This window comes from Moschus berezovskii, chromosome 6 (assembly GCF_049115385.1).
Source record: "Moschus berezovskii isolate FMDL1 chromosome 6, NW_MosBer_1.0, whole genome shotgun sequence".
NCBI lineage: Eukaryota > Metazoa > Chordata > Mammalia > Artiodactyla > Moschidae > Moschus > Moschus berezovskii.
Genome location: NC_142465.1, coordinates 48,317,127 through 48,343,479, shown reverse-complemented (window position 1 = coordinate 48,343,479; position 26,353 = coordinate 48,317,127). Strand labels below are relative to the sequence as shown.

General features: G+C 36.4%; 1 protein-coding gene across 5 annotated transcripts in view; it reads left to right on the top strand.

Moving 5' to 3' along the window:
• The window catches only part of RAB3IP (RAB3A interacting protein), a 54,277-nt gene that overhangs the window by 12,450 nt on the left and 15,474 nt on the right, over positions 1-26,353 (top strand). For 4 of the 5 annotated variants that reach the window (XM_055394880.2, XM_055394877.2, XM_055394878.2 and 1 more), the window contains 5 exons: positions 3,724-3,999; positions 5,121-5,379; positions 18,565-18,660; positions 24,204-24,281; positions 25,107-25,310. In XM_055394880.2, coding sequence (XP_055250855.1) covers positions 3,749-3,999; positions 5,121-5,379; positions 18,565-18,660; positions 24,204-24,281; positions 25,107-25,310 — 888 coding nt within the window. In that variant the 5' untranslated portion in view covers positions 3,724-3,748. Of the gene's footprint in view, positions 1-3,723; positions 4,000-5,120; positions 5,380-18,564; positions 18,661-24,203; positions 24,282-25,106; positions 25,311-25,463; positions 25,521-26,353 lie in introns of those variants that run through there. The other variant, XM_088836998.1, reaches the window with a different exon arrangement.

The following is a 26,353-nucleotide window of genomic DNA, read 5'->3' as shown; positions in this document are numbered from 1 at the left end:
ATAAGTACATAGAAATGTATATAATTATATACATATAAATTTGTACTTTCCCCTTTCTTATATAAAAGATAGCTTATTATATAACTGCTTGTTTTTTAATGTCAATGTATTCTCAGGTTTCCTTCATAGCAGTATGTAGGTATTGCTCATTTATTTTTATAGCTATATAGTGCTTCATGATGAGGATGTACCTATGTTGGTTCAGTCAGTCAGTCTTTTTCTAGTGAATATATGAATATATCTTTTCTTTTTAATTTTGCCCATTTATTTTTGGGATAAAGCCCTGTCAAATGGGTATGCTGGGTCATAGGTTCAATGACTGTGTCATTTTGTGGATATTGTCAAATTTTCCTCCATAGGGTTTCTGCCATTTTACATTTCCAGAAACGCAAATGCTTTCCCACGATGATTCAGTGAACCTCTCAGGTATATAGAGGTGAATTAGGAGTATATGAGATCAAAGAAAAAGTATCATGGTTCCTGATAAAATGTCAGTGTTTAATGAAAACCTCATATCTTGTGTCGAGTGGATTGATTGGTAAACTATATTCATGTGAAAATGAAATATTCAGGTTTAGATGTTTGCTTTGGGGATGTGTGTGTGTATTATGAACAACGAATGAAAAATATTATTTTATGATCATGGAGAAAGCAAGAGAGTTTCAGAAAAACATCTATTTCTGCTTCATTGACTATGCCAAAGCCTTTGACTGTGTGGATCACAATAAACTGTGGAACATTCTGAAAGAGATGGGAATCCCAGACCACCTGACCTGCCTCTTGAGAAACCTGTATGCAGGTCAGGAAGCAACAGTCAGAACTGGACATGGAACAACAGACTGGTTCCAAATAGGAAAAGGTGTACGTCAAGGTTGTATATTGTCACCTTGCTTATTTAACTTATATGCAGAGTACATCATGAGGAACGCTGGGCTGGAAGAAGCACAAGCTGGAATCAAGATTGCTGGGAGAAATATCAATAACCTCAGATATGCAGATGACACCACCCTTGTGGCAGAAAGTGAAGAGGAACTAAAAAGACTCTTGATGAAAGAGAAAGAGGAGAGTGAAAAGGTTGACTTGAAGCTCAACATTCAGAAAACAAAGATCATGGCATCTGGTCCCATCACTTCATGGGAAATGGAAAAACAGTGGAAACAGTGTCAGACTTTATTTTTTGGGGCTCCAAAATCACTGCAGATGCTGATTGCAGCCATGAAATTAAAAGACGCTTGCTCCTTGGAAGGAAAGTTATGACCAACCTTGATAGTATATTAAAAAGCAGAGACATTACTTTGCCAACCAAGGTCCGTCTAGTCAAGGCAATGGTTTTTCCCGTGGTCATGTATGGATGTGAGAGTTGGACTGTGAAGAAAGCTGATCGCCGAAGAATCGATGCTTTTGAACTGTGGTGTTGGAGAAGACTCTTGAGAGTCCCTTATACTGCAAGGAGATCCAACCAGTCCATTCTAAAGGAGATCAATCCTGGATGTTCATTGGAGGGACTGATGCTAAAGCTGAAACTGCAATACTTTGGCCACCTCATGCGACGAGTTGACTCACTGGAAAAGACTTTGATGCTGGGAAAGGTTGGGGGCAGGAGGAGAAGGGGACGACAGAGAATGAGATGGCTGGATGGCATCACCGACTCTGTGGACATGAGTTTGAGTGAACCCCGGGAGTTGGTGATGGACAGGGAGGCCTGGCGTGCTGTGATTCATGGGGTCGCGGAGAGTCGGACACGACTGAGCGACTGAACTGAACTGAACTGATAAATTAAAATTGAACGTTAAATACTTTAATTTCCTTGTTGATATGATCTTCCTTTTGGCATAGTGAATATTTTGGGTAAAAAAGCAAAGTTTAGTTACATTTTAAGGACTGAAATTACTGTTTACCACAATAAAGAAAACATTCATTGGATTTGAAATTTGGTATTTGCAGATTTAACAGGTAGAGTTTTGATTGTCCATATACAGTTGTCCCTGAGTACACACAGGGCATTGGTTTCAGGGCTCACCCCTCCCCTATATCAGAATTCATGGATGCTCAAGTCCCTTATATAAAATGACACAGTGTCAACATGTATCCTATGCACATCCTCCTGTATACTTAAAATCATCATTTGTAATCCTATAATAACTAATACAGTGTAAATTCTGTGTAAATAGTTGCCAGTTTGTGGCAAATTCAAGTTTCTTTTTTGGAACTTTCTGGAATTTTTATTCTGAATTTTTTCTACCCGAGGATGTGGAATCCCTGGATGTGGAGGGCTGACTGTATGCCTTTGAAGGCCTGATTACAGATTACATGTAGTAATCTGTAATTTTGAGAGTGTATAAATATTTTGTCAGTTCTCTTCCTTCCCAACTTTACTGTGGGTTTTGTTGTTCCCTACTTGTCTTTATTTTTTTTTTTTAACACTTTTTTATTAAGAATACGAGAGAGTAAAATTTTTCAGTTTAATGCAGTTTTTTTAATTGTATTTCATAATGAAATTATGTGCTGTAACAGTGTTTGTGTTTAGGATTTTTTTGAAGTTTGGGGAAGGTATTAGTCACGATTATCCAAGTACTGTTGTAATAAAGAAACAGTTGAGAAGAGAGATTGAGCTGATGTTGTAGAAGACCTTGATTTTTAGAATAACAAGTTCAGAATTTATTCTTTAGCCAATTTATTCTTTAAAAGTTTATGAGATTTCTTTATATTTTTCAAGTGAAAAACTTGAGTGGTACACTTTTTAGTTTTCATGTAAACTTTGTTATTAGTTGTATAGTTTATGAAATATTTTTTACTTTGGAGAAACTGAAGCATACATATTATTGTTAATGGCTGACTGATAACATATTTATTGAGTTGTACTCTGTGCCAGATGCATAGTACATTACTAAATACTTTATGTGGGTTTTCTCCCTCAATCCTCATTGCAGCCTGATGAAGGAAGAGAGTATTATTATCCTCGTTCTCATCCCATTAGAGGGAAAATTTAAGGCTTAGAGAAATGTCATGCATTATCCTGGGTTGGATCCTGGGCTTGTTGAGAACATTATTAGGATAAACAGTGAACTTTGATTGGGGCCTGTTGTTTAGATGGTAATAGTGATCAGTGTTGATAGCATCCTGATTTTGGTGATGTGTTACTTAGGATATATACACTGAAATGTTAAGGGGTTATAGGTATCATGTGTAAAATCTATTCTTAAATGGTTCTAAAATGTTAACAGTTTCATAGTGTGGGTAAAAAATATGTATCTCTGCAACTTTTTGTAAATCTGAAATTATTTCAAAATAAAAGAGAAAACACTGAGTCATCCAGTCACATGTGACTTTCTTTGAAGCGGAACAGAATGGTGCATTGAACTTAGTCTCTCTTACTCCGAGTGTGTGTATCGTCTGTCTTTATTGCCTGTTCTTTTTCTAACCAAAGTCACATATGATAGCAAAGTTAATATCAAGCAAATTTTTATTCATTCCTCATTGTTACTTATTAATTACTTACTGTAACAGTGTTATCCATCACTTTCAAGTTTATTTTGAATCAGATCATTTGCCTTTTATAGTATTTATACTCTGAGGTCACTTATTAAATTGTAAATGACTGTAGTGTTTTTCCTGTTTAAGGTTATATTTTATAATGGACTGTTAAACACATTCTATAAATACACATCTTACTTTAATTTTAAATGTCACTATCTCAAAATAATTTTCTGTTTTTTAATGTAGGTTGTTCTATGATGAGGCTTTTGCTATGGCTAATGACCCCTTGGAAGGCTTCCATGAAGTGAACCTTGCTTCACCTACTTCTCCAGACCTTCTTGCTGTGTATGAACCGGGAACTCAAGAGCAGACTACCTCACCTAGTGTCATCTACCGGCCACATCCTTCAGCTTTGTGTTCCACCCCTATCCAGGCTAATGCCTTAGATGTTTCTGACCTTCCTACACAACCTGTGTATTCCTCCCCGAGACGTTTAAATTGTGCGGAAATATCCAGTGGCAGGTAGGAGAGAATCAAGATGCTTGTTTTAGAGTATTGTATTAAACAAATGGAGTTTGCTTGGTTAACTTATTTTAAGTTTTATTATTTTAGAAAATTTGAATAATATAAGGTTGCTGCAATACATGTTAATGATCAAGAGCAGGGGTCACAGACTTTTTATGTAAAGGGCCAAATAGCAAATATTTTAGGCTTTGTGGGCTACACAGTCTCTGTTTCAACTACTGGATGTGACTATTAAGGTGTGAAAGTAGTCATAAATGTGAAGTCGCTCAGTCGTGTCCGACTCTTTGCAACCCCGTGGACTATAGCCTGCCAGGCTACTCCATCCATGGGATTCTCCAGGCAAGAATACTGGAGTGGGTTGCCATTTCCTTCTCCAAAAGTAGTCATAGGCAGTATGTAAATGGATAAGCGCCAGTAAAACTTTGTATGTGAACCTTGAATTTTGGATTTTATATAATTTTCTTGAGCCACAAAATATTATTATTTTGATTATTTTCAACCATTTGAAAATGTAAAAATCATTTTTGACTTGTGGGCCTTCAGGGAACAGGTGGCAGGCTGGATTTATTCTACATTTAGTTTGCAGACCCCTGTTTTAGAGTATCACTATCCAATAGAACTTTCTGGCATGATGAAAATATTCTCTTTGCTATTTAAGATGATAGCCATTGGCCATATATGGCTATGAAGGACTTGAGATGTTGTTGCTTTGGCTCTGGACATACTATTAATTAGTTCTGCTGCTGCTGCTAAGTCGCTTCAGTTGTGTCCGACTCTGTGCGACCCCATAGACGGCAGCCTACCAGGCTCCCCCGTCCCTGGGATTCTCCAGGCAAGAATACTGCAGTGGGTTGCCATTTCCTTCTCAAGAATACTGGAGTGGGTTGCCATTTCCTTCTCCAGTGCATGAAAGGGAAAAGTGAAAGTGAAGTTGATCAGTGGTGTCCGACTCTTAGCGACCCCATGGACTGCAGCCTACTAGACTCCTCCGTCCATGGGATTTTCCAGGCAAGAGTACTGGTGGTGAACAAATTGGATAATGCATTTATAGGCATATTGTGTTTATGCCAGTTAATACTTGAGCACATGCTAATGTTTGTTTGAACTCTCCTTTACAGCATCCATGGTACAGATCCAGCACCTTGTTCTACCTCTGGAGTCACAGCTGGGTTACTTAAATTAACTACAAGAAAGGACAACTGTAGTGCAGAGAGGGAGTTTTTACAGGGTGCTACTATAACAGAAGCTTGTGATGGCAGTGATGATATTTTTGGGTTGAGTACTGATAGTCTGTCCCGCTTACGAAGCCCATCTGTTTTGGAAGTCAGAGAAAAAGGCTATGAAAGATTAAAAGAAGAACTTGCAAAAGCTCAGAGGGTAAGCAAAAATATATTTTATTCTTCTATATGTTACATTCAAAATGAATATTTGTCCATGGGGGCAACTCAAGTGATGATTTCATTATAGTTCTACACCTTTCTTTTGCATATGTGCAGTCTCAGTTGCTATTGGGCAGCATTTAGGAATCTATGAATTGGCCTCAATAGTAAAGAAGCTCATCCAAGAATATGAACCTAAAAAAGGAGACTCTAATTCTTTGTTTTCCCTTTCCTCGTCTTGCATTTTCTGCAGTGCAGATTTGGGGAGTTACATTCTGTGTGTGGATTTTTTTCCTCTCTACATGTGGTTGATTTTTGTGATTATTTACTTGAAGCCATTAGGTCCAAGTCATTATATTTTGAGGAATAGTTTAAGTAATAATGCTGTGCTATTCAGCTGAATTTGAATGTTTTCTGTATCTTAACTTGGAGATTTGTCTTTATAATTTATTCTATTTCTCACTTGCTCATCTTTTAAATTTCTGATATTCCCAAATTTGTGGCTGGATTTCTTTCTTTTTCTGAGTCTGTAATTAAATTTTAAAGGGACATTTGTCGTGCTAAGTATTTATACATTAGAGAAAAGGAAAAGTTTCAAATCAACAACCTAGTCTTCCACTTTAAGAAACTAGAAAAAGATGAGCAAAATAAAACCAGAGCAAGCAGAAGGAACAAAACAAATAAAAAGCAGAAACAATGAAATTGGTAACATAAAAACTAGAGAAAATGAACAAAACAAAGTGCTGGTTCTTTAAAGCTGGATCGATAAAGTTGACAAGCCTCTAACAAGACTGAAAAAAACAAGAATAGAAGACACAGTAGCAGGAATGAAATAGGGAATATCACTACAGACCCTGCAGACATTAAAAGTATAGTAAAGGAATAGTACAAACAGCTCTACGTATATAAATTTCACATTAAGGTGAAATGGACCAGTTCACATTTAAAAAGTTGAGAAGATAGGGAAATCATTCTGTAACATAATTTCCACATAATATGACATTTTACAAATATATATTCCCATTTTCTCCACCAATAGACTTGTTTCTCAGGAGTATAACACTGATTTTGGTATCCCTGGTGCCTAGCATAATAAGGTACAATACCTGGTGTGCATATGTCTCTAAATGCTTCAGTGGATGGCTGATGGTTAAACGACCATAAAGAGATGTTAAAACATTTTTGGTTGAGTATATCAGAAAGGAATATCAACATTCTTTTAAACTTTTCCCCAAAGGTAGGGGGTGTGGTGAGATGTAGTTATATTTGGCCTATGTCATCTGGCCTAGACTATTTTGTCTTAGTACAGAATATCAAGTGAAATCACAATTTATATGCAGGTGAACTATTGGACATATATATCCATGTTTGAGAATGCATTGTGGTTACTTATTCATCAGGATATATTGCTAATTTCTTAGCTCAGGTTGAAAATGTGTTTTGAAATTTTTTGTTTTTTGTATTTAGAAGTACTGATGACATAATTGAAATGATAATAATGTGTGAACACATGCAAATGGTGAATTCTGTTATGAAGAATAGAAGGTAGTATTGATACTTACTTAGAGCTTAAGACTTGTAAAGGACTGTTGAATATGAAAATATTTCCTGATTTATAGCAACATGTGAATCAAAATTATGTCAGTAGTCATTCTTTTTATTTTGATGATTATTTTAAGAGTGGCTAGACAGTTCCCATTTTTCCATCCTTTTACTTTTAACCTATTTTTGTCTCCCTCTTTAAAGTGGGTTTTCTTGTAGGCAGCACGTCATTAGATCTTTTTTTTTAAAATCCTTTCTAATAATCTCTGCCTTTTAATTGGTGTGCTTATGTTAGAGTATTTACACTTAATGTGATATAGTTTGCTTTAAATCTGCCAACTTACTGTTTGTTTTCTGTTTGTCTCTTATGTTTCTTTCTCCCCTTTCCCTTTTATGCCTTTTGGATTAATTCTATTTATTTTTGTGATTTCACCTTTGCTCTGTTGGCTTATCAGTTATATGTTGTCTTTTTGCTGATTTCGCCGATTCCTTTAGGGTTTATCGTATGCATCTTTAATCAGTCTCTACTTTCTAGTGATATTATACTACCTACGTCTATGGGGTCACGCAGAGTCGGACACGACTGAAGTGACTTAGCAGCAGCAGCAGCAGCATATAAGAACTTACAAAAATATAGTTGACCCTTAGACAGTGTGGACTTAGGGGCATTGACCTCTGTGGTTGAAGATCTGCATATGAATTACCAGTCAGCCGTTTGTATACATAGTTCTGCACCCTTGGAGTCTATCAGTTATGGATTTTGTGGTACTGCAGTATGTGTTTATTGAAAAAAATCCACATATAAATGGACATGTGCAGTTCAAACCTATGTTGTTCAGAGGTCAAGTGAACTTTTATTTCCCCCTTTCAGTTTTTATGCTATGATTACCATATATTTTACTTCTTCATATATTTTAAATTTCAGGATACATTTGACTTATTTTTTCATTAAACAACTGGTTGTTTTTAAAGGGATTTAAAAATCTGTATGCATGCTATGCATGCTAAGTCACTTTAGTTGTGTCTGACTCTCTGCGACCCTATGGACTGCAGCCCACCAGGTCGTCTGTCCATGAGGTTCTCCAGGCAAGAATACTGGAGTGGGTTGCTGTGCCCTCCTCCAGGGGATCTTCCCAACCCAGGGATCGAACCTGTGTCTCTTTTGTCTACCTGCACTTGCGGGCGGACTGGTGCCACCTGGGAAGCCCATTGAAATTGTCAGAATCCTTGTATTTACCCTTGTAGTTACCATTTCTGCTGCCGCTGCTGCTGCTAAGTCGCTTCAGTCGTGTCCGACTCTGTGCGACCCCACAGATGGAAGCCCACCAGGCTCCCCCGTCCCTGGGATTCTCAAGGCAAGAACACTGGAGTGGGCTGCCATTTCCATCTCCAGTTACCATTTCTAGTGCTTTTCATTCCTTTATGTGGATCCAGATTTCCATCTCATAACATTTTCCTTCTACTTGAAGGGCATCCTTTAACATTTGTTGTTGTATGCTGCTGGTAAATTTTTTTTAGCTATTGTGTATCATGAAAGATCTTTTTTTCGTCTTTGTTTTTGAAATGTATTTTCACCAGCTAAAGCATTTCAGTTTGATAATTTTTTTCTGTCAGTATCATTGTTTTGAAGGTGTCGCTCCATTGTGGTCTAAGAGTTTGCACTGTTTCTCATGAGACGTCAACTGTTATCCTTGCTTTTGTTTCTCTGTACTGTGATGTGATAGTTCTCTTTATCATTGGCTGCAAATGATTTGATTATGGTATGCCTTGTTGTAGTCCTGTTAAGGTTTCTTGAGCTTGGAATTTGTTGATCTTAAGTGGGTAGATTGCTTGTTTTTTTTATAGAAATTGGGAAATTTGGCCATTACTTCTTCAAAAGCATTTACATATCTCCTCTATCTCTCCTCTCTTTGGGGACTCCTGTTACATGCACATTAGACTGCTTAAAGTTGTCCCATAACTCACTTGTGCTCTATTCATTCATTTTTTTAATCTTTTTTTTCTCTCTGTTTAATTGTGGATGATTTCTACTGCTGTGTCTTCAGTATCACTATTCTTTTTTCTCACCTGTAGTATCTAATATGTTAATTCTATACAGTGTATTATTATTATTGTTATTTTTTATCACAGATGTGGTAGTCTTCATCACTGAAAGTTTGAGTGGGTCTTTTAGGTATTTTACTTAACATGCTTTTTCTTAGCTTCTTAAACATATGAAGTACATTTAATAACATTTAATCCATATCTACTAATGCTTTTATCTCTTCAGGTGATAAGCTGGAACAACTCATAGGCTTCACTTTATTATTATTTCCCATTTCTGGAGGATCACTTTTTTTTGGCCTACATCCAGTGTTTTGAAAATCATTTCGTATGTTTTTTCCTGTTTTTTAGTTGTGTCTGGCAAGGTGGTGAATATGATCCCTGTTATTCTATCTTGATTGAGAGTGAAAGTACTCTTTGTTTGTTTGTATTGATTGCTCTGCCCCATCCCAGTTAACCCCAACGTAGATGTCCACACTTACTCATACACTTCAGTAATTTTGAGCTTCACAAGGATTGGGATTACATGTGTTTTTGCTCATGATTATATCTTGAGCACATAAAAGGTTCTCAACACATTCTGTTGATTAAATGAATATAAGCATGCATTACACTGTTGTGTAAGTAGACACATACAGAATATATTAGTTAGGGATGTGCTAGCTCCTTGTGAGGTACCCCTAAATTTTAGTGACTTACTGTGGTAGAAGTTCATTTTTATTCACTTAACACTTTTAAGCAGATGTTCATAGTTCATAGGCAGTTCTTTGTGAAATAATTCAGGAATCTGTGTCTCTTCTATCTTGGATCTTTGTGATCTTTTGTATTGGAGAAGGAAATGGCAACTCACTCCAGTGTTCTTGCCTGGAGAATCCCAGGGATGGCGGAGCCTGGTGGGTTGCCATCTATGGGGTCGCACAGAGTCGGACACGACTGAAGCGACTTAGCAGCAGCAGCAGGGTTTTATTATCTGTATCTAACCAGTGAGATGAAGGGTAAAAAAGTTGGAGAAAGCACACCTGCTTCTAAAAAACTTCAACTACTCATATTTCTTTGGTGTGAGCCAGTTTCATGCTGACACTTAAATATGTGATGAACTGGGAAATGTAGTCATTGGTGGGGCAACCACTTAACAGCACAAACCTGTTCAGTATGTAGGGAGACCAAACGTGTGGTGATTGAGTTTCAAGTGCAGAGATGCACTTGAGAGTGATGTAGTCCTTTACTTATTGTGATGTAGGCCAGTCTTTTCTTCTGGCCTTCTGCAGATCATTGCTAAAGAACAGCTCTTGGTGGAATCCTGAGGCAGAAGTTGGGTTTTAGTACATGTTTTTTAAAATGTAGATTCCTGGAGTCTACCCCAGATTCTGTTGAAAAAGAATTATTGTATTGAGCCTGGAGGATATGCATGTTCAATAAACTATCCTGTTGATTCTTTTTTTTTTTCCTTTTTCAGTTGAAGTAGAGTTATTCTTTCTTTGATTCTTATATTCACTAAGGTGTGAGACCTACTGGTATAAGGTGTTACTTTCAACTTTTAATTATTCTTCCTTAAAAGAAAATGAAAATGACTTAGAAAATAAAATCCAGTGGAATATTATAGCTTGCAGTCAGAGAAAGTCATTCGAAACACATACTTCTACAGATTCATGTTTGGCATGGCCCTACTAACTGTGACCAGGGTTCTTTATAAACATGTACTGTGATCTTTAATGAACAAATGTTTCTTGAGTAACCAGTGTACTTAAAGGTTTATTGGGTCCTGTAGAGGGAAAAATAAATTAGGCTTCCGTGAACTCCCAGATGTTCAAGCAGGTTTTAGAAAAGGCAGAGGCACCAGAGATCAAATTGCCAACATCCGCTGGATCATGGAGAAAGCAAGAGAGTTTCAGAAAAACATCTATTTCTGCTTCATTGACTATGCCAAAGCCTTTGACTGTGTGGATCACAATAAACTGTGGAACATTCTGAAAGAGATGGGAATCCCAGACCACCTGACCTGCCTCTTGAGAAACCTGTAGGCAGGTCAGGAAGCAACAGTTAGAACCAGTCATGGAACAACAGACTGGTTCCAAATAGGAAAAGGTGTACGTCAAGGTTGTATATTGTCACCTTGCTTATTTAACTTATATGCAGAGTACATCATGAGGAACGCTGGGCTGGAAGAAGCACAAGCTGGAATCAAGATTGCTGGGAGAAATATCAATAACCTCAGATATGCAGATGACACTACCCTTATGGCAGAAAGTGAAGAGGAACTCAAAAGCCTCTTGATGAAAGTGAAAGAGGAGAGTGAAAAGGTTGGCTTGAAGCTCAACATTCAGAAAACAAAGATCATGGCATCTGGTCCCATCACTTCATGGGAAATAGATGGAAAAACAGTGGAAACAGTGTCAGACTTTGTTTTTTTGGGCTCCAAAATCACTGCAGATGCTGATTGCAGCCATGAAATTAAAAGACGCTTGCTCCTTGGAAGGAAAGTTATGACCAACCTTGATAGTATATTAAAAAGCAGAGACATTACTTTGCCAACCAAGGTCCGTCTAGTCAAGGCAATGGTTTTTCCCGTGGTCATGTATGGATGTGAAAGTTGGACTGTGAAGAAAGCTGATCGCCGAAGAATCGATGCTTTTGAACTGTGGTGTTGGAGAAGACTCTTGAGAGTCCCTTATACTGCAAGGAGATCCAACCAGTCCATTCTAAAGGAGATCAATCCTGGATGTTCATTGGAGGGACTGATGCTAAAGCTGAAACTCCAATACTTTGGCCACCTCATGAGACGAGCTGACTCACTGGAAAAGACTCTGATGCTGGGAAAGGTTGGGGGCGGGAGGAGAAGGGGACGACGGAGAATGAGATGGCTGGATGGCATCACCGACTCTGTGGACATGAGTTTGAGTGAACTCCGGGAGTTGGTGATGGACAGGGAGGCCTGGCGTGCTGTGATTCATGGGGTCGCGGAGAGTCGGACACGACTGAGCGACTGAACTGAACTGAGTAAAGATGTTTACTAGTTGGGGAAAAAAGACATGTATATGTGGTAATGTTTCATTGATTCTGAATTGTACGTTTTCCCTCATTTTAACATCTGTGAAATCAGTATGAGTTTTAAAATTGCTCCCAGCTAGGCAACAGTCATGATAATTGTCATTGTCTGCTTGTGTGTGAACTTGCTTATAGCTGTTTATGTTGTTATTAAATCAGTGGAATTTATGTGAGTTGAGTGCTGTATTTGTTACTGTGAATTACTGGGTTAAAAATCTTAAAAGGATCTCACTATGATATGACATTAAAACAAAGAGAAAGGTACAAAAGAGAATGACATATAAAAATTTGTGTCTCCATCAGTTTAAAAGACTTCTTCCTGTAAAGTACAAAATGAACATTCTAACTGGAAAAAAAAATACCTCATCAGATTATAGTTTCATTGCCAGCATTTTTTCTCTCTTGATGTATAAAATGTTTATCTTAAGAACAGTGTTACATTTGATGGATTATACTTACAGGGTCCTGATTTTCTGTTTTAAATGTCTCTTAAGTTTCTTTTCTCTAGTATTGCTCCTCTAAGTTTGTGTCTGTTGCCTAAAATATTGCAGTAATTGACTGTTTTCCCTGTCTTAATTTTTTTTTAATCTAACACACTGTTCAATTTACTGTTTTGAATTGCAATCTGATTGTCACTATCCTGTTTAAAATCCTTCAGTGACTTCCCATCGCCCTTGAGATGATATTCTCTTTTCTTTAAAGTGCCACTTTCTTAGCCAAGGTTTTTCAGGACTCACCATAAACCTAATTTTCTGGCATTATCTAACTGTGGCATCCACCTTTTCCTGTCTTTAGCTCCTGTAGCTTACACTGTTTTAGTCTTTACATTTGCCAAGCTCCTACTTTTTCTAGTATGTGCATATCACCTGATGAATTGTTAACACAAAATTAGTGTTTGTTGGAGTTAATTTCATATATCTGTATTACAGTATAAGGTAAGTAAGTAAGTAAAGTTGCTCAGTTGTGTCCGACTCTTTGCGACCCCATGGACTGTAACCAGGTTCCTCTATCCATGGGATTTTCCAGGCAAGAGTACTGGAGTGGATTGCCATAAAATACAAGTGGCATTTTAAGTATTCACATGAAATACAAACTTGAGTTCCTATAGGTAGATTGAGTTGGATCTAGAAGCATAAAGTGTCAAACGTTTATGGCAGTCCAGGTGGATGAGATCAAATTGGGAAATGAAACAGCAACAAATCAGAACAATTTAACTCTAGTTTTAGAGTGTGGATCAAGGGTAGTAATAAACAGAAAAGGGAAAGTGAGCACATGTTGTAGAGGGTCTTTAGTATCAGGGTGAGGTTTACTGTGGTAGATGGTAGGGAATGACTCAAGAATTTGCCTTTGTGAATGATATGTGTATTGCTCTAAGGATTGGAAACTTCTCAAAGAACAGTGTCTTACTTGGTTTTGGTATCCTGAAGGGTTACCATAATACCTATATAGTAGGAAATGTTGAATGGATTGACTCAGTTTCATATATAGTTATAAAATGGTGAAATTTTAGAGTTCAGAAGGACCTGGTATTAAATTTATGCATTTACAGATTTATAAACTCAGGGTAAATTGGCATCTTTATGATGACTTCCTACTTTCTATTCAAGAACATAATATGTCTTTCTTCCTATTTATTTAGATCTACTTTTGTATTTTGTAGTTGAGAGTGTTTTAAAGTTTTCATTTTGTGTTGTAGTCTTTAGCATTATGTTTCTTTTATCTTCTTTAGTGACTTCTGCCCTTTGTCTGATATCTGTATTGAGGTCTCTTTTGTTTTTATTTGTATTATATTTTTTAGTGCACTTCTACCCAGCCTTTTATTTTTAATCTGTCTGAATTACTTATTTTAGGTGTATCTCTTGTGTAGAGACTAGAGATGGATTTTGCTCTTTTAGCCAGTCTGAAAATCATTTTCTTTTAATAAGTGAGTTATACACATATATGTTTATTGAAAAAAATGCTGTATTTAGGCTTGTTTCTGTCACGTAGCTTTCAAATGTCTGCTCTGTGTGTATACACATCTTTTCACTATGTGTACTATTTTCTCTGCATTCTCTTCCTTTTTTTATTTTTTCCTTTTTTGTATTTTGGAAGGTTTGATTTCTATTCTAGTTGTTATCTTTAATCAAAGAATTTCTCTTAGCCTTTCTTTAGATACTGACTTTGTTCCCTACTATAAGCAACACTATAAAATTATCTAGTAACTGTTTCTTTCCTTTGCCTCTATCATTTAATTCTAGCTTAATTTCTATGGGGTTAAATATGTTCAGATTTATACTAATTGATTTATGAGCTTCAAGTTGTATCACTTTATTCCCAGTTAATATTTAAGAAGTTAGTGAATTTGATTTCTTCTTTCTCTTATTGGTTTTTTTTGTGTGTGTGTTAATTTTACATTTCTAAGGCTTACAACATTTATGTAACTTTTCTCAACTTTATCCCCATTTAAAAAAAACAGACTTTTTAAAGATCAGTTTTAGGTTCATAGAATTGAGAGGAAAGTACAGAGCTGCCATAAGTTCCCTTTCCTCACGTATGCATAGCCACTCCCATTATGATCATCTTGCCCCAGAATGGGGCATTCGTTAAAATTGGTGAACCTAAATTGACATGTGATTATCCCCCATTTACATTAGTGTTTACATTAAGATTCACTTCTGGTGTTGTACTTTCTGTGGGTTTTGACTAAAATATAATGATGTATATCTGTCATTATAGTATATGAATAGTTTCACTGTCCTAAAAATCCTCTGTGGTGGTAGTGTATTCGCTAAGTCGTGTCCAACTCTTGCAACCCCATGGACTGTAGCCTGTCAGGTTACTCTGTCCGTGGGATTCTCCAGGCAAGAATACTGGAGTGGGTTGCCATTTCCTTCTCCAGGGAATCTTCCCAACCCAGGAGTCAAACCCGGGTCTCCTGCATTGCAGAAATCCTCTGTGTTCTACCTATTCACCCCTCCCTACTTCTTAGTCCCTGGCAGTCCACTGATCTTTTTACCGTCTCCATAGTTTTCCATTTTTCAGAATGTCATATAGTTGGAATCATATAGCATGCAGCCTTTTAAGATTATTCTTTTATTTAGTCATGCACTTCTTTTCCTCCATATCTTTTCATGGCTTGAGAGCTCATTCCCATTTAATGCTGAGTAATGGTTTGTTGTTTTGCTGGAGAAGACTCTTGAGAGTCCCTTGTACTGCAAGGAGATCCAACCAGTCCATTCTAAAGGAGATCAATCCTGGGTGTTCATTGGAAGGACTGATGCTGAAACTGAAACTGCAATACTTTGGCCACCTCATGCGACCAGTTGACTCACTGGAAAAGAGTCTGATGCTGGGAAAGGTTGGGGGCGGGAGGAGAAGGGGACGACAGAGAATGAGATGGCTGGATGGCATCACCGACTCTGTGGACATGAGTTTGAGTGAACTGCGGGAGTTGGTGATGGACAGGGAAGCCTGGTGTGCTGTGATTCATGGAGTCGCAGAGAGTCGGACATGACTGAGCAACTGAACTGAACTGAATGGTTTGTTGTTTGAATATACCACAGTTTATTCATTCACTTAACTGAAGTGTAAGCGTATTTGGTTGCTTCCAAGTTTGGCAGTTATGAATGTATAAACGTCTGTGTGCAGGCTTTTTTGTGGATATGTTTTCAGTTCCTTTGGGTAAATACTGAAGAGTATGATTACTGGATCATGTGGTAAGAATATGTTTGGTTTTGCAAAAAAATTGCTGAAAGTCTTCCAAAGTGGCTGTACCATTTTGTATTCCCGCGAGCAATGCATGAGAATTCCTGTTGTCTCCCATCCTTGTCAGTATGTATTGTTGTAGTTCTGCTTTTTGGTCATTCTAATAGATGTATTCCCTGGTGGCTCAGAGGTTAAAGTGTCTGCCTCCAATGCGGGAGACCCGGGTTCGATCCCTGGGTCGGGAAGATCCCCTGGAGAAGGAAACGGTAACCCACTCCAGTATTCTTGCCTGGAGAATCCCATGGATGGAGAAGCCTGGTAGGCTACAGTCCACGGGGTCGCAAAGAGTCGGACACGACTGAGCGACGGAACAGAACAGAACTGAATAGGTGTATGGTGGAATCATGTTGTTGCTGTAGCTTGCATTTCCCTGATGACGTATAATATGGAACATCTTTTCATGTGCTCATTTGACATCTCCGTAACTTTGCAAGGTGTCTTTTCAGATCTTTTGCACACTTTTTAATCCTTGTTTTCTTACCGTTGAGTTTTAAGAATTCTTTGTGTATTTTGGCTAACAGTCCTGTATCAGATGATTTTCTCCCAGTCTGTGGCTTGTCTTTTCATTCTTGTGTACCCTCATCTTTTATTTGTAGTTCTGCAGTTAAATACATTTGTTTCTCATCCCCTGTCCTTAATATTAAAGCTTTTCCTTTTTTTTTCTTGATTATATGAAACTCATTTACTGCTTGATTACTCTGGAAAGCTCATGGGAGATATAGTTTCTAAAGTGTGACAGGTTTATAACTTTTAGTTTCTGGTCTTACATTTGAAGGATACTTTGACTGGATATAAAATTCTCAACTCACATTTTTTTTTTCCCTTGAGTATCTTAAAAATGTGAGTCCGTTATTTTTTAGCGTAAAATGCTGTTGAAATTTGATACCTATCTGATTTTCTTTACCTTGTAGCTGACTTGGCTTTATGTTTAACTTTTTTATAATGGCGACTTCACATATCTTTTTTTTGTCTTTCATGTTTAAATGAATTGGATTTCCCAAGGGGTTTGTGGCCCCACATCAGGCACTTCAACCCCTGGGACCTGCAGTGGAGAGTTAAGCCCCAAAACGTTTGGCTTTGAAAATCAGTGGGGCTTATGTCCAGGAGACCCAAAAGCTCTAGGGAACTGAGATTCCAACCTGAAAGACTCACATGCAGACTCACCCTGAGACCCAGCACAAAAGCAGCAGTTTGAAAATTACTTAGACCATAAGTGAGGGAAATTCACTTGTAATCTTAAAACCTCCACCAGAGGGGTGGGGGGCTGTTGCGACTCTGTGGGAATGGAAGTACTTTCACTTCTGGTGCTCCCTTCCACATAACTGCTGATTCTATGGTCTTGGCAGTGTAACCACATTTTCTCAGGGTCTAAGATTTGTGAGGATTCACTTTTACTTAGTTTTGTTGAAGATGTAGTCATTGGGTTCTTCTGATATCCCAGTTGGTATATTTGGTTTTTAGGAGTTGTTCAGTCACAAAGTCCAACTCTTCGTGACCCCATGGACTGCAGCACACCAGGCTTCCCTGTCCCTTACCATCTCTTGGAGTTTGCTTGAGTTCATGTGTATTGAATCAGTGATGCCATTCCCCTATCTCATCCTCTGTTGCCCTCTTCTTCTGCCTTCAGTCTTTCCCAGCATCAGGGTCTTTGCCAATAAGTCAGCTGGTCACATTAGGTGGCCAAAGTATTGGAATTTCAGCTTCAGCACCAGTCCTTCCAAAGAGTATTCAGGGTTTATTTCCCTTAAGATTAACTGATTTGCTCTCCTTGCTGTGCACGGGACTTTCAAGAGTCTTCTCCAGCACCACAGTTCAAAAGCATCAATTCTTTGGTGCTCTGCCTTCTTTATGGTCCAGCTCTCACATCTGTACATGACTACTGGAAAGACCATAGCCTTGACTATACGAACCTTTTTTGGCAATGTGATGTCTTTGCTTTTTAACACACTGTGTAGGTTTGTTACAGCTTTCATGCCAAGAAGCAATCATCTTCTAATTTCATTACTGCAGTCACCATCTGCAGTTTAGGAGTTCTTGGAGAATTCAAAAACTATGCTGCCACCACAATTACAGCACAACTACCTCATTATTTTATTAGTGTGTCTGTGGCCAATATATAGGGAGCTTGGTTTTTTTTTACTCTCTAAGTTTGAAAGATAAATTTACAGATAAAATTTTTTTAAATTGCATATTTTAACATCTTAATAAAGGAATTTTTTTAACATCTGTTTATTACCTGTTGAGGAGTTATGTATAAATATAGGATTTTTGTCATTAATATTCTTCTTGATTTTAAATGTAAAATACATTGTTTGTCTCTGGTTGCAGTGTTAAATGGGTATAGTCTCCTAATGGACATTTTAGACTAATTGCAGTATGGTACATGAAATTATCCACAGGTAAACAATTGTTAAGGTAAACATGAAACAACTTCATTAAACATTTATTGAAATGAACCTGCGTTAATTGAAGAAATTCCTTGCTTGATGGAAACAGATATGTTCAGAGCAAAGTTAAGGGAAAAAAATGAAGTTCTTTAATTGTTTATTTTCACAGGTAATGAATAATTTTAATTAATCTTTGGATATTTTATGAAAAGTTAATATGTGAGTTAGAATTATTTGTAATTTTAGATTTGTCTGATTGTTTCCGCATAGCAAGTGCTAAATAAAAACTTACAGTGTGAATGTTGTAGGAGGGGGCAGTATTAATATTTTATAATTTATTAGTAAAGATTATGTAGTCTTCTGAGTCTAACATCAAACTTTGGAAATTAAAAAAAAATAAAATGATCAATTTCTCATAGGAACTGAAGTTAAAAGATGAAGAGTGTGAGAGGCTTTCTAAAGTACGAGATCAACTTGGACAGGAGTTGGAGGAACTCACAGCTAGTCTATTTGAGGTTGGTCTATTTATGTCTTGGTCAAGAGCAATGTCTTAATTTTTATATATTGATAGAAGAATCTTAAAAAAAATATGCTTAGCTTCATGGATATTTGAAAGTCCTCTAAAAAAAAATTTAAGAAATGTAGAGGCTACAACTTAAAATGATGTAAAAATCTATGGGCTACTTAGCAGCAGCAGCAGCAGCAGCAAGGAGGTTGGGAAGTCCAAAACCTGGACGATGAGTTGGTAGACTAGAGACCCTGGAGAGTTGATGGTGTAGTTCCAGTCTCAGTCCAGAGGCCAGAGAACCAGGAGAGCTGATCATATAGTTGTAGTTTCTAGTTCAAAGGCTGACAGGCTTGAGACCCAGGAGGAGCTGGTGTTTCAGCTGGAGTCTGCAAGCAGGAAGAATTCTCTCTTCCTTTTGGGGGATGAGCCTTTTTGTTCTAACAGGCCTTCAGCTGATTGGATGAGCAGCACCCACATTGCTGAGGGCAATCTGCATTACTCACCTTACCAATTCACATATTAGCTCATCCAGAAGCATCCTCACAGAAACATCCAGAACGTCTAACTGAAATGCCTGGGCACCTGGGGCCCAGTCAGGTTGACACACAGAGTTAACTACCACACTTGACGCTGCTCCCAGTATTCTAGTAATACTCCCTCATTGTTTGACAACTTATAAGTATCTTTGTGGAGGGTGGGAGAGGATATTATTTTCTAGGTTAAGAACTACTACCTAGGACACCTCCTTTATGTTATAAGATCTTTAGCCTTCAGAGGTTCCTTATCAGAAACATTGATGTGTTACTAGAATGGCTAGTGTCATTATCAGTTTACCAATATTTTCTCTTTTCCCCTGAAAATTTGTTTTTAAAATTTTTAATGTAAAAATGGATTTTAGGGGAAAAGTTTCTTCACCTTTGTTATTTTTGTATATGCAATCTTTTTTAGTTTTAGGTATCCGTATTTGCTTGCATAGTTGTAATCCTAATATATTTTGTACTTTAAATAACATCTTTTAATGTTACTACATAGTCAGTGTAATGAAAATCATAATCTATCGAGTGTATATTCCACAGTTTTTATTGTTATAAGTAATATTGCAGAGGATATTTTCAGACGTGTGGGTTTTCCATGCCCCCCTCTGCTCACAGCCCTTTGTTCTCTCACCTGTCTTTTTTGGGGTGATTTTCTTTCATGAATGTTTAAAAACTAATGTTTTTTTTGTTTAGTTAGCTAGTTATCAGAGATAATAGGAAGATAAATTTAAGCTTAGAAATAGTGGGGAATTAAAGACCTGGAGGGCTTCCTTGGTGACTCAGATGGCAAAGAATCCGCCTGCATTTCCAGAGACCCGACTTTCATCCCTTGGTCAGAAAAATTCTCTGGAGAAGGGAATGGCAACCCACTCCAGTATTCTTGCCTGGGAAATCCCGTGGACAGAGAAGCCTGGTGGGCTACAGTCGGACATGACTGAGCTACTGACATACAAAGATCTGGAACAGGAGTTATGTAATGTTACAGTTTTATATGTAGAAGGAGTGTATAGAAACATAAGTCATTTCTTTCAGTAATGTCTGGTTAGAAGAAAATTTTATAATATACTGTTAGTAGATAAGAAAGCAAATACATTATGCTGCTTATGTTAATGTTGGTTTCCTGCCAGCCTGCCCTTAATTTTGGCCCCCACTTAGTTCTCCCCAGCTGCACATACATGTCATTTTGTTAGATGAAGTAGGAGAACAAACAGAAACTTTTCCCTGTCTCTAGCAGGATGTGAAGTACCACAAGTGCAGTTGTGCAATGAATGAAAAAGTTATCTAAAAAGCATAATTTTGGGGTTCCTAATTTATCTCCAACCTAACAGTGACTAATAACCTTAACTGTGTACTTTCTGAGAAAGAAACTACACTGAATAAAGATGATTTAAGTAATGAAGAAAATTGTATTCAAACCAACTGCTTACGAGTTTAGAAAAAAGTAGAGAAAGTTTTTCTGTGGTCTCAGTTGTGCCTTCATGATCTCAGTTTACCATTGTTTTATGAAAAAAATGTTTTGCTTACATTTTATGTATATGTGTAAATAGTTTTTTTTTTAAGAATTGAAGATTATTCTGAATAAACTCAATTTATACAATTTTGGTAAGCTTGTAAACTCAGATTAGGAATTTATATATGATGAATGATCTTGAATATACTTTTGTTTTAGCAAAAAATACAAGACTGAAAAGTTGTATATGTATGTGTATATATATTTTTTCTTATAGTATTATGGATTTTGAGGTAATGTAAAATATAAAATGAAATCACTTGAAAGAATGCTTTACAAAGTAGTCTACATTTAACATGGAAAAAAGATATGTAGTCGTAAGGTGGTTTTATGTTTTTTTTTCAGCCGATTTTAGTAAATGTCTATGATATGCTTAGTTTCTCTCAACAATGCTGTAAGCACATGAGTACAAACTATTTTGTCTGTGAAGAAAATCATAAATAGAGTTAAGAAGAATGCTGGGACTCAAATTCATGACCTTGATCTTGCTTTTAAGTATGGTGAAAGTCATAAATGGCACTTCCTTTTCTCTCAAGCCACAGAGACAAATTTGAGCATGAACCTTCATGATGATGAAGATATTAAGAATTCCCTATGCACTAGGCACTGTTCTAAGACATATGTACTTACTTATAAATTATGCACATATACTAACACACATCATAATGTTACATACATATAAAACACAAAAATTTTAAAAAGTAAAATAATAAAAATACTTAAATTTTTTATAATACAGAAGTATTCTCACTAATACATATTGTATATGTGTATATTTATTTCATGAGAGCATTGTGATTGAATATGTTATCTTGTTTTTGAAACCTTGTTTTAAATTTATGATCCAGATGATGATATGGTCTAAATTCCATTTTTAAGATTTAGATTTAATGCTACTGATAGCTCACAGATATACTTATCTGGAAGGAACAAGTATGTCTTTTCCTGTAATAAATCATGATAATAAATTTTCAGTCCCATTGCTAGTTACGTGAAAGTTTTTCTGTAACATTCTCTAGTGAATTTTTGTCTTTAATGCCAACAAATTGTTTTTGAAAACTAATCAGAAGATGGTGAATAAACATTATTTTTAAAAAAGAAAAAAAAAAGATCAACTTAATTTGAATCACTGCTAACCAGAGAGGAAAAAAATCCTGTCTTAGGCGTTCGTAAATATATGGATGTGAATGTTTGTATAAATCACAGGTCTGCAAACTATAGCCTGCAGGCCAAAACTGGCCTATATCTACTTTTGTGCAACCTAATGAGCCAAGGTTGGTTTTTACATTTTCAAATGGTAAGAGGAGGAAAAAGAATCGAAAGAGGATTATTTTGTGACAAATGAAAACTCTATGAAACTCATATTTCAGTGCCCATGAATTTTTATTGGAATGGCTGTATTCATTGATTGCTTTATTGTCTGGGCTGCCTTCAGACTATAGCAGTAGAGTTGAGTAGTTACCACACAGACTATATGGCTTAGAAGCCTGGACTACTTACTATCTGGCCTTTCTAGAAAGTTTACTGACTTTCCTGTGTAGATGATACTTAAATAATTTTTCGGTTTCAGAATGACAGTGATAGAGAAGTTTTCAAGCTCATTTATCTTTTGATGTCTTATATCAGTTTTAAAAATCCTATGAATTATCATTTTAGATACTCCTCTTGCCTCATTCTAGCTCTTTTCTCTTTCCTTTTTGGACTCCAGTTACTTTTATTTTATACCTTTCCAGTGTATCCCTTATATCTCTAAGGGGACAAATCACCCCAAGTTTCAGCTCACTTTCCTCAGTTTACTTCTTCTGGATCTTGGTCCTCTGATTCTTCACTATTTTGTTGCTCTCTAATGCCTTCAAAAACATTTAAAAAAAATTTGTCCAGCTTTTAAAAGCTGTTCTCTGTAGGAAGTTTGTTCTAAATTGCATGGTCCGCCATTAATGAAAGCAGAATCCAATTTCTAAACATTAAACAAATACTCTCTCCATAGCACGTGTTACTTCTGGATTCATAGTTAAAATGTCACTTATCTTGAAGGATCAAATTAGATATACTTATTATTTGGGAACTATTTTATTGACAGCCACTTGTTGAAATTCAGCACTTATTCGGCACATCTGAAATACTTGTTATTTTTAAAAGAAAAATGCTATCTCATTATTAAATTTGATAGCTCCTACAGGCTTTGACATAAGATAGCCAGCGTAATGGTGCATGGAATATTCTCACAGTTAATCTCATTATAATCATTGATAGTAAAGCTTTTCTTATTTAAAATAATATTTAAATTTATTATAATACAAGGGCACATACAAGGTGCAATGTCATTACATACTCTAAGAGCAAATGAACAAATGGGAGTGCCACCGTGGAGCTCTGGTGCGGAGAACTTCCACTCTCCCCTGAACAGTTGACAGACCTAGTGAGGGTTCTCTTGTCAAACTGTTAAACATCTTTGAAGCTGACTTCTTTCCTTCTGCCTTCCATCACTCTCTTCCTCATGAACAGTAAATTGAAGTTCTAAGATCTATGCTCTTACGTCCTGGGGGATTATTGCAACACCCTGTGTAGTACTGTTCCAATCCACCCTTATATTTTATAGGGATTATTCCATACAGCAGAGTAAGCTTTTTAAAATACAAATAGCATAATGTCATTCTCTGTCTTAAAAAGCCACAAGGCTTCATAATAGATTTAGAATAAAATCCAGAATTTGTACTCATATTTTATTTGATTATTAGCATGTCTTCAGAGTGTAAGCTTCTTTTTTTTTGTTGTTGGAGGCTAATTATTTCACAATATTATATTGGTTGGTTTTGCCATGCATTGACATGAATCTGCCCCAGGAGTTATTAGTACCTGGAATGGTAGCTCAGGAAGAGATGTTATGAATAAGTGTTTGATGAATAAATGTATGAATAAAGGGGAATTAAATACCTAGAGTTCCATATATTTGGTACTAAAAAATTAAGATCTTATGAAAGGATAAACTCATCCTTTTTCCATTGCTCTGCACAAAATCAAGATTTAATATCGATTTGTAAGTATTTTTATCAGAAGCTCTAAGGCTTCTCAGCTATTACTCCTATAAACTGCAGCATTACTGATGTGTTAGTATTTTTGCTTGTTTCTCCTGTATGTCTTTGCTGTGTGTAGTAATATGAATACAAATTATAAAATCCTAACAGCAAAGAAGTTGGGTTTGACATGTGGATCATGACTTTTCCTTTAACATTTGCAGTCTTTACACAGGTGTTGATTAGAATGATCAAACTAACCTTGCCTGCCTCTGTGGTAATAGATACTAAATGAAGGTACCTATTCTTTATTCTTAATAATTGATCTACCTGATGACAGTTGTTGCTTCAGCTGTTGACATTGAATACTTAATTTTAGGTAAAATTTTGTTAGTGTATCTTTGTTTCAATCGTAGACTCCTGTTGAAAGATTTTTGAAAACAAATGCTAAATACTTTGTTTCCAACGTATGAGATGTTAACTTTTTCAGGAAGCTCATAAGATGGTGAGAGAAGCAAATGTCAAGCAGGCAACAGCAGAAAAACAGCTAAAAGAAGCGCAAGGAAAAGTAAGTTTTTGCTGCTTTTAATAGGATAAAATATAAAGAAACTAGTAATTACAGTTTGAAAAATACCTTGACGTTTATTGGATTTGTTCTGATTATAAAAGTAGTGCTTACTTTAGAAGATTTTTAAAACTCCAAGACACTGTAAAGAAGAAAATAGCTACTACCTAGATATAATAGTGAACATTTGTTGTACATTTATATTAGAAGCAAATGATTTAAAACTTTGTGAATCACACATATTATCAAAAGGATTATATAGTTACATTTTAAAGTCAATTATTTTTTAATTCACTAAAAAAACCACTGAAATTTTACTATTTTAGAAATGAACTGCACCTAATCATAAGCTATTTTTAAATATGAAGATTTTTAAAATTTATATCCATTCATTCGCTCAGTCGTCTTCGACTCTTTGCAACCCCATGGACTGCAGCACGCCAGGCTTCCCTGTCCATCACCAACTTCTGGAGCTTGCTCAAACTCATGTCTTTGAGTTGGTGATGTCTATGGCCATACCACCCTGAATGCATCCAATCTCATCTGAAAATCCACATAGTGAAATGTTAAACATTTTGATAATTTTAAAATTTTCATCTGACATTGTGAATAGCAGCTGAATCCCGACTGTATGGGAACATAAAAAAACTGGTTAAAAATAAAAAGCCCTCCCAAAAAACCCATTTAGTTTACTCTTCTTTTATTACTCCACGGGAAATGCACATTAAACTTATGTTTCATCTCTGAAAGTTACCAAATTGTTAACATTTGGCTGCATCTGTCATAAAACATATTCAGTATATGTGACTGTGTTGATTTCTTTTCAAGATTGATGTGCTTCAAGCTGAAGTAGCTGCATTGAAAACACTTGTATTGTCCACTTCTCCAACATCACCTACACAAGAGCCTCTGCCAGGTGGAAAGGCACATTTTAAAAAGGGGCATACAAGAAATAAAAGTACAAGCAGTGCTATGAGTGGCAGTCATCAGGACCTCAGTGTGATACAGCCAATTGTAAAAGACTGCAAAGAGGTAACTCGTGCAGGACGGTCCCCTCTGACTCTGTTGATACTTAGTAATTCTCATCACTGAGGTGTTGGTTATGATTTTTGCCAGCAAAATTTTTAGTACAAAATATTCAGTATTAATATGGGGGAGGCTTTGTCTAGAGCTGGCTGCTTTCAGGGATTCTTCAGTTCCCTTCTCTACCTGGCTGACCTTGGAGTACCTGCTGGAAACTTGGTAAGTTTCTTAATCTTGATACTTCACTTAAGGAGCAAAGTGTCGTGTGTTGTATAAAGGAGAGTGGGTGATTTTAATGATCTGGCTAGTCAAAATTTATTGCTTGCATGCTCTAGCAAAATATGAACATAAGAAATATATGAAAATATTAGGTGATTTTCTTGAAGAATGGTGGATTGTTTTTACTTAAATTCTGGGAGGAACAATTTTATATTAGTAAGGTAGTCCTGGAGTTAATTCAGGTAATTAAGTAACAAAAAATAGAACTGACGGTAAGCTTATAATTTTATAAGGTATGTTATGAGGATAGCTGAGATAATGTGCTAATATTTTGAGCTGTTTTGAGTAAAAATTGTGTAATTGTAAAATGGTTTTTACTTACGTGTGATGAGAAGGCATGTCCAAGGGGATTGATCACTAATTAACAAGCAGCCTTCTCCCTTTTTTTTTCTTCTTGAAAGTTGTATTTTACATTGCCGAATTCAAGTCTCTCATTAATCTTTAAGAAGCTGTGCTTGTTTAGATTTTTACATAGAAGCCAGGAGTTTATTAAATTGAATAACCAGGGTTGTTGCTCATTTTAATTGAATTGCATATTGTTTAGTTATTCGTAAGAAAAAGATGCTGGTGAGAGAGAAGTTCAATACTTGGTTAAATCTGAATGTGATGAAATTAAAATTCACACTGGTTTCTGTTAAATATTTAAGAAACTTTTTTAGTCATAACTTTAGTTCTGATTTCTTTCAGTATTGATAGCCTTTTTAGTTGCTTGGTACAACTTGTATTTTTGCTGTGGTTTCTCAGTGTGTGTAATTATGTACCCTTTTCTCCCT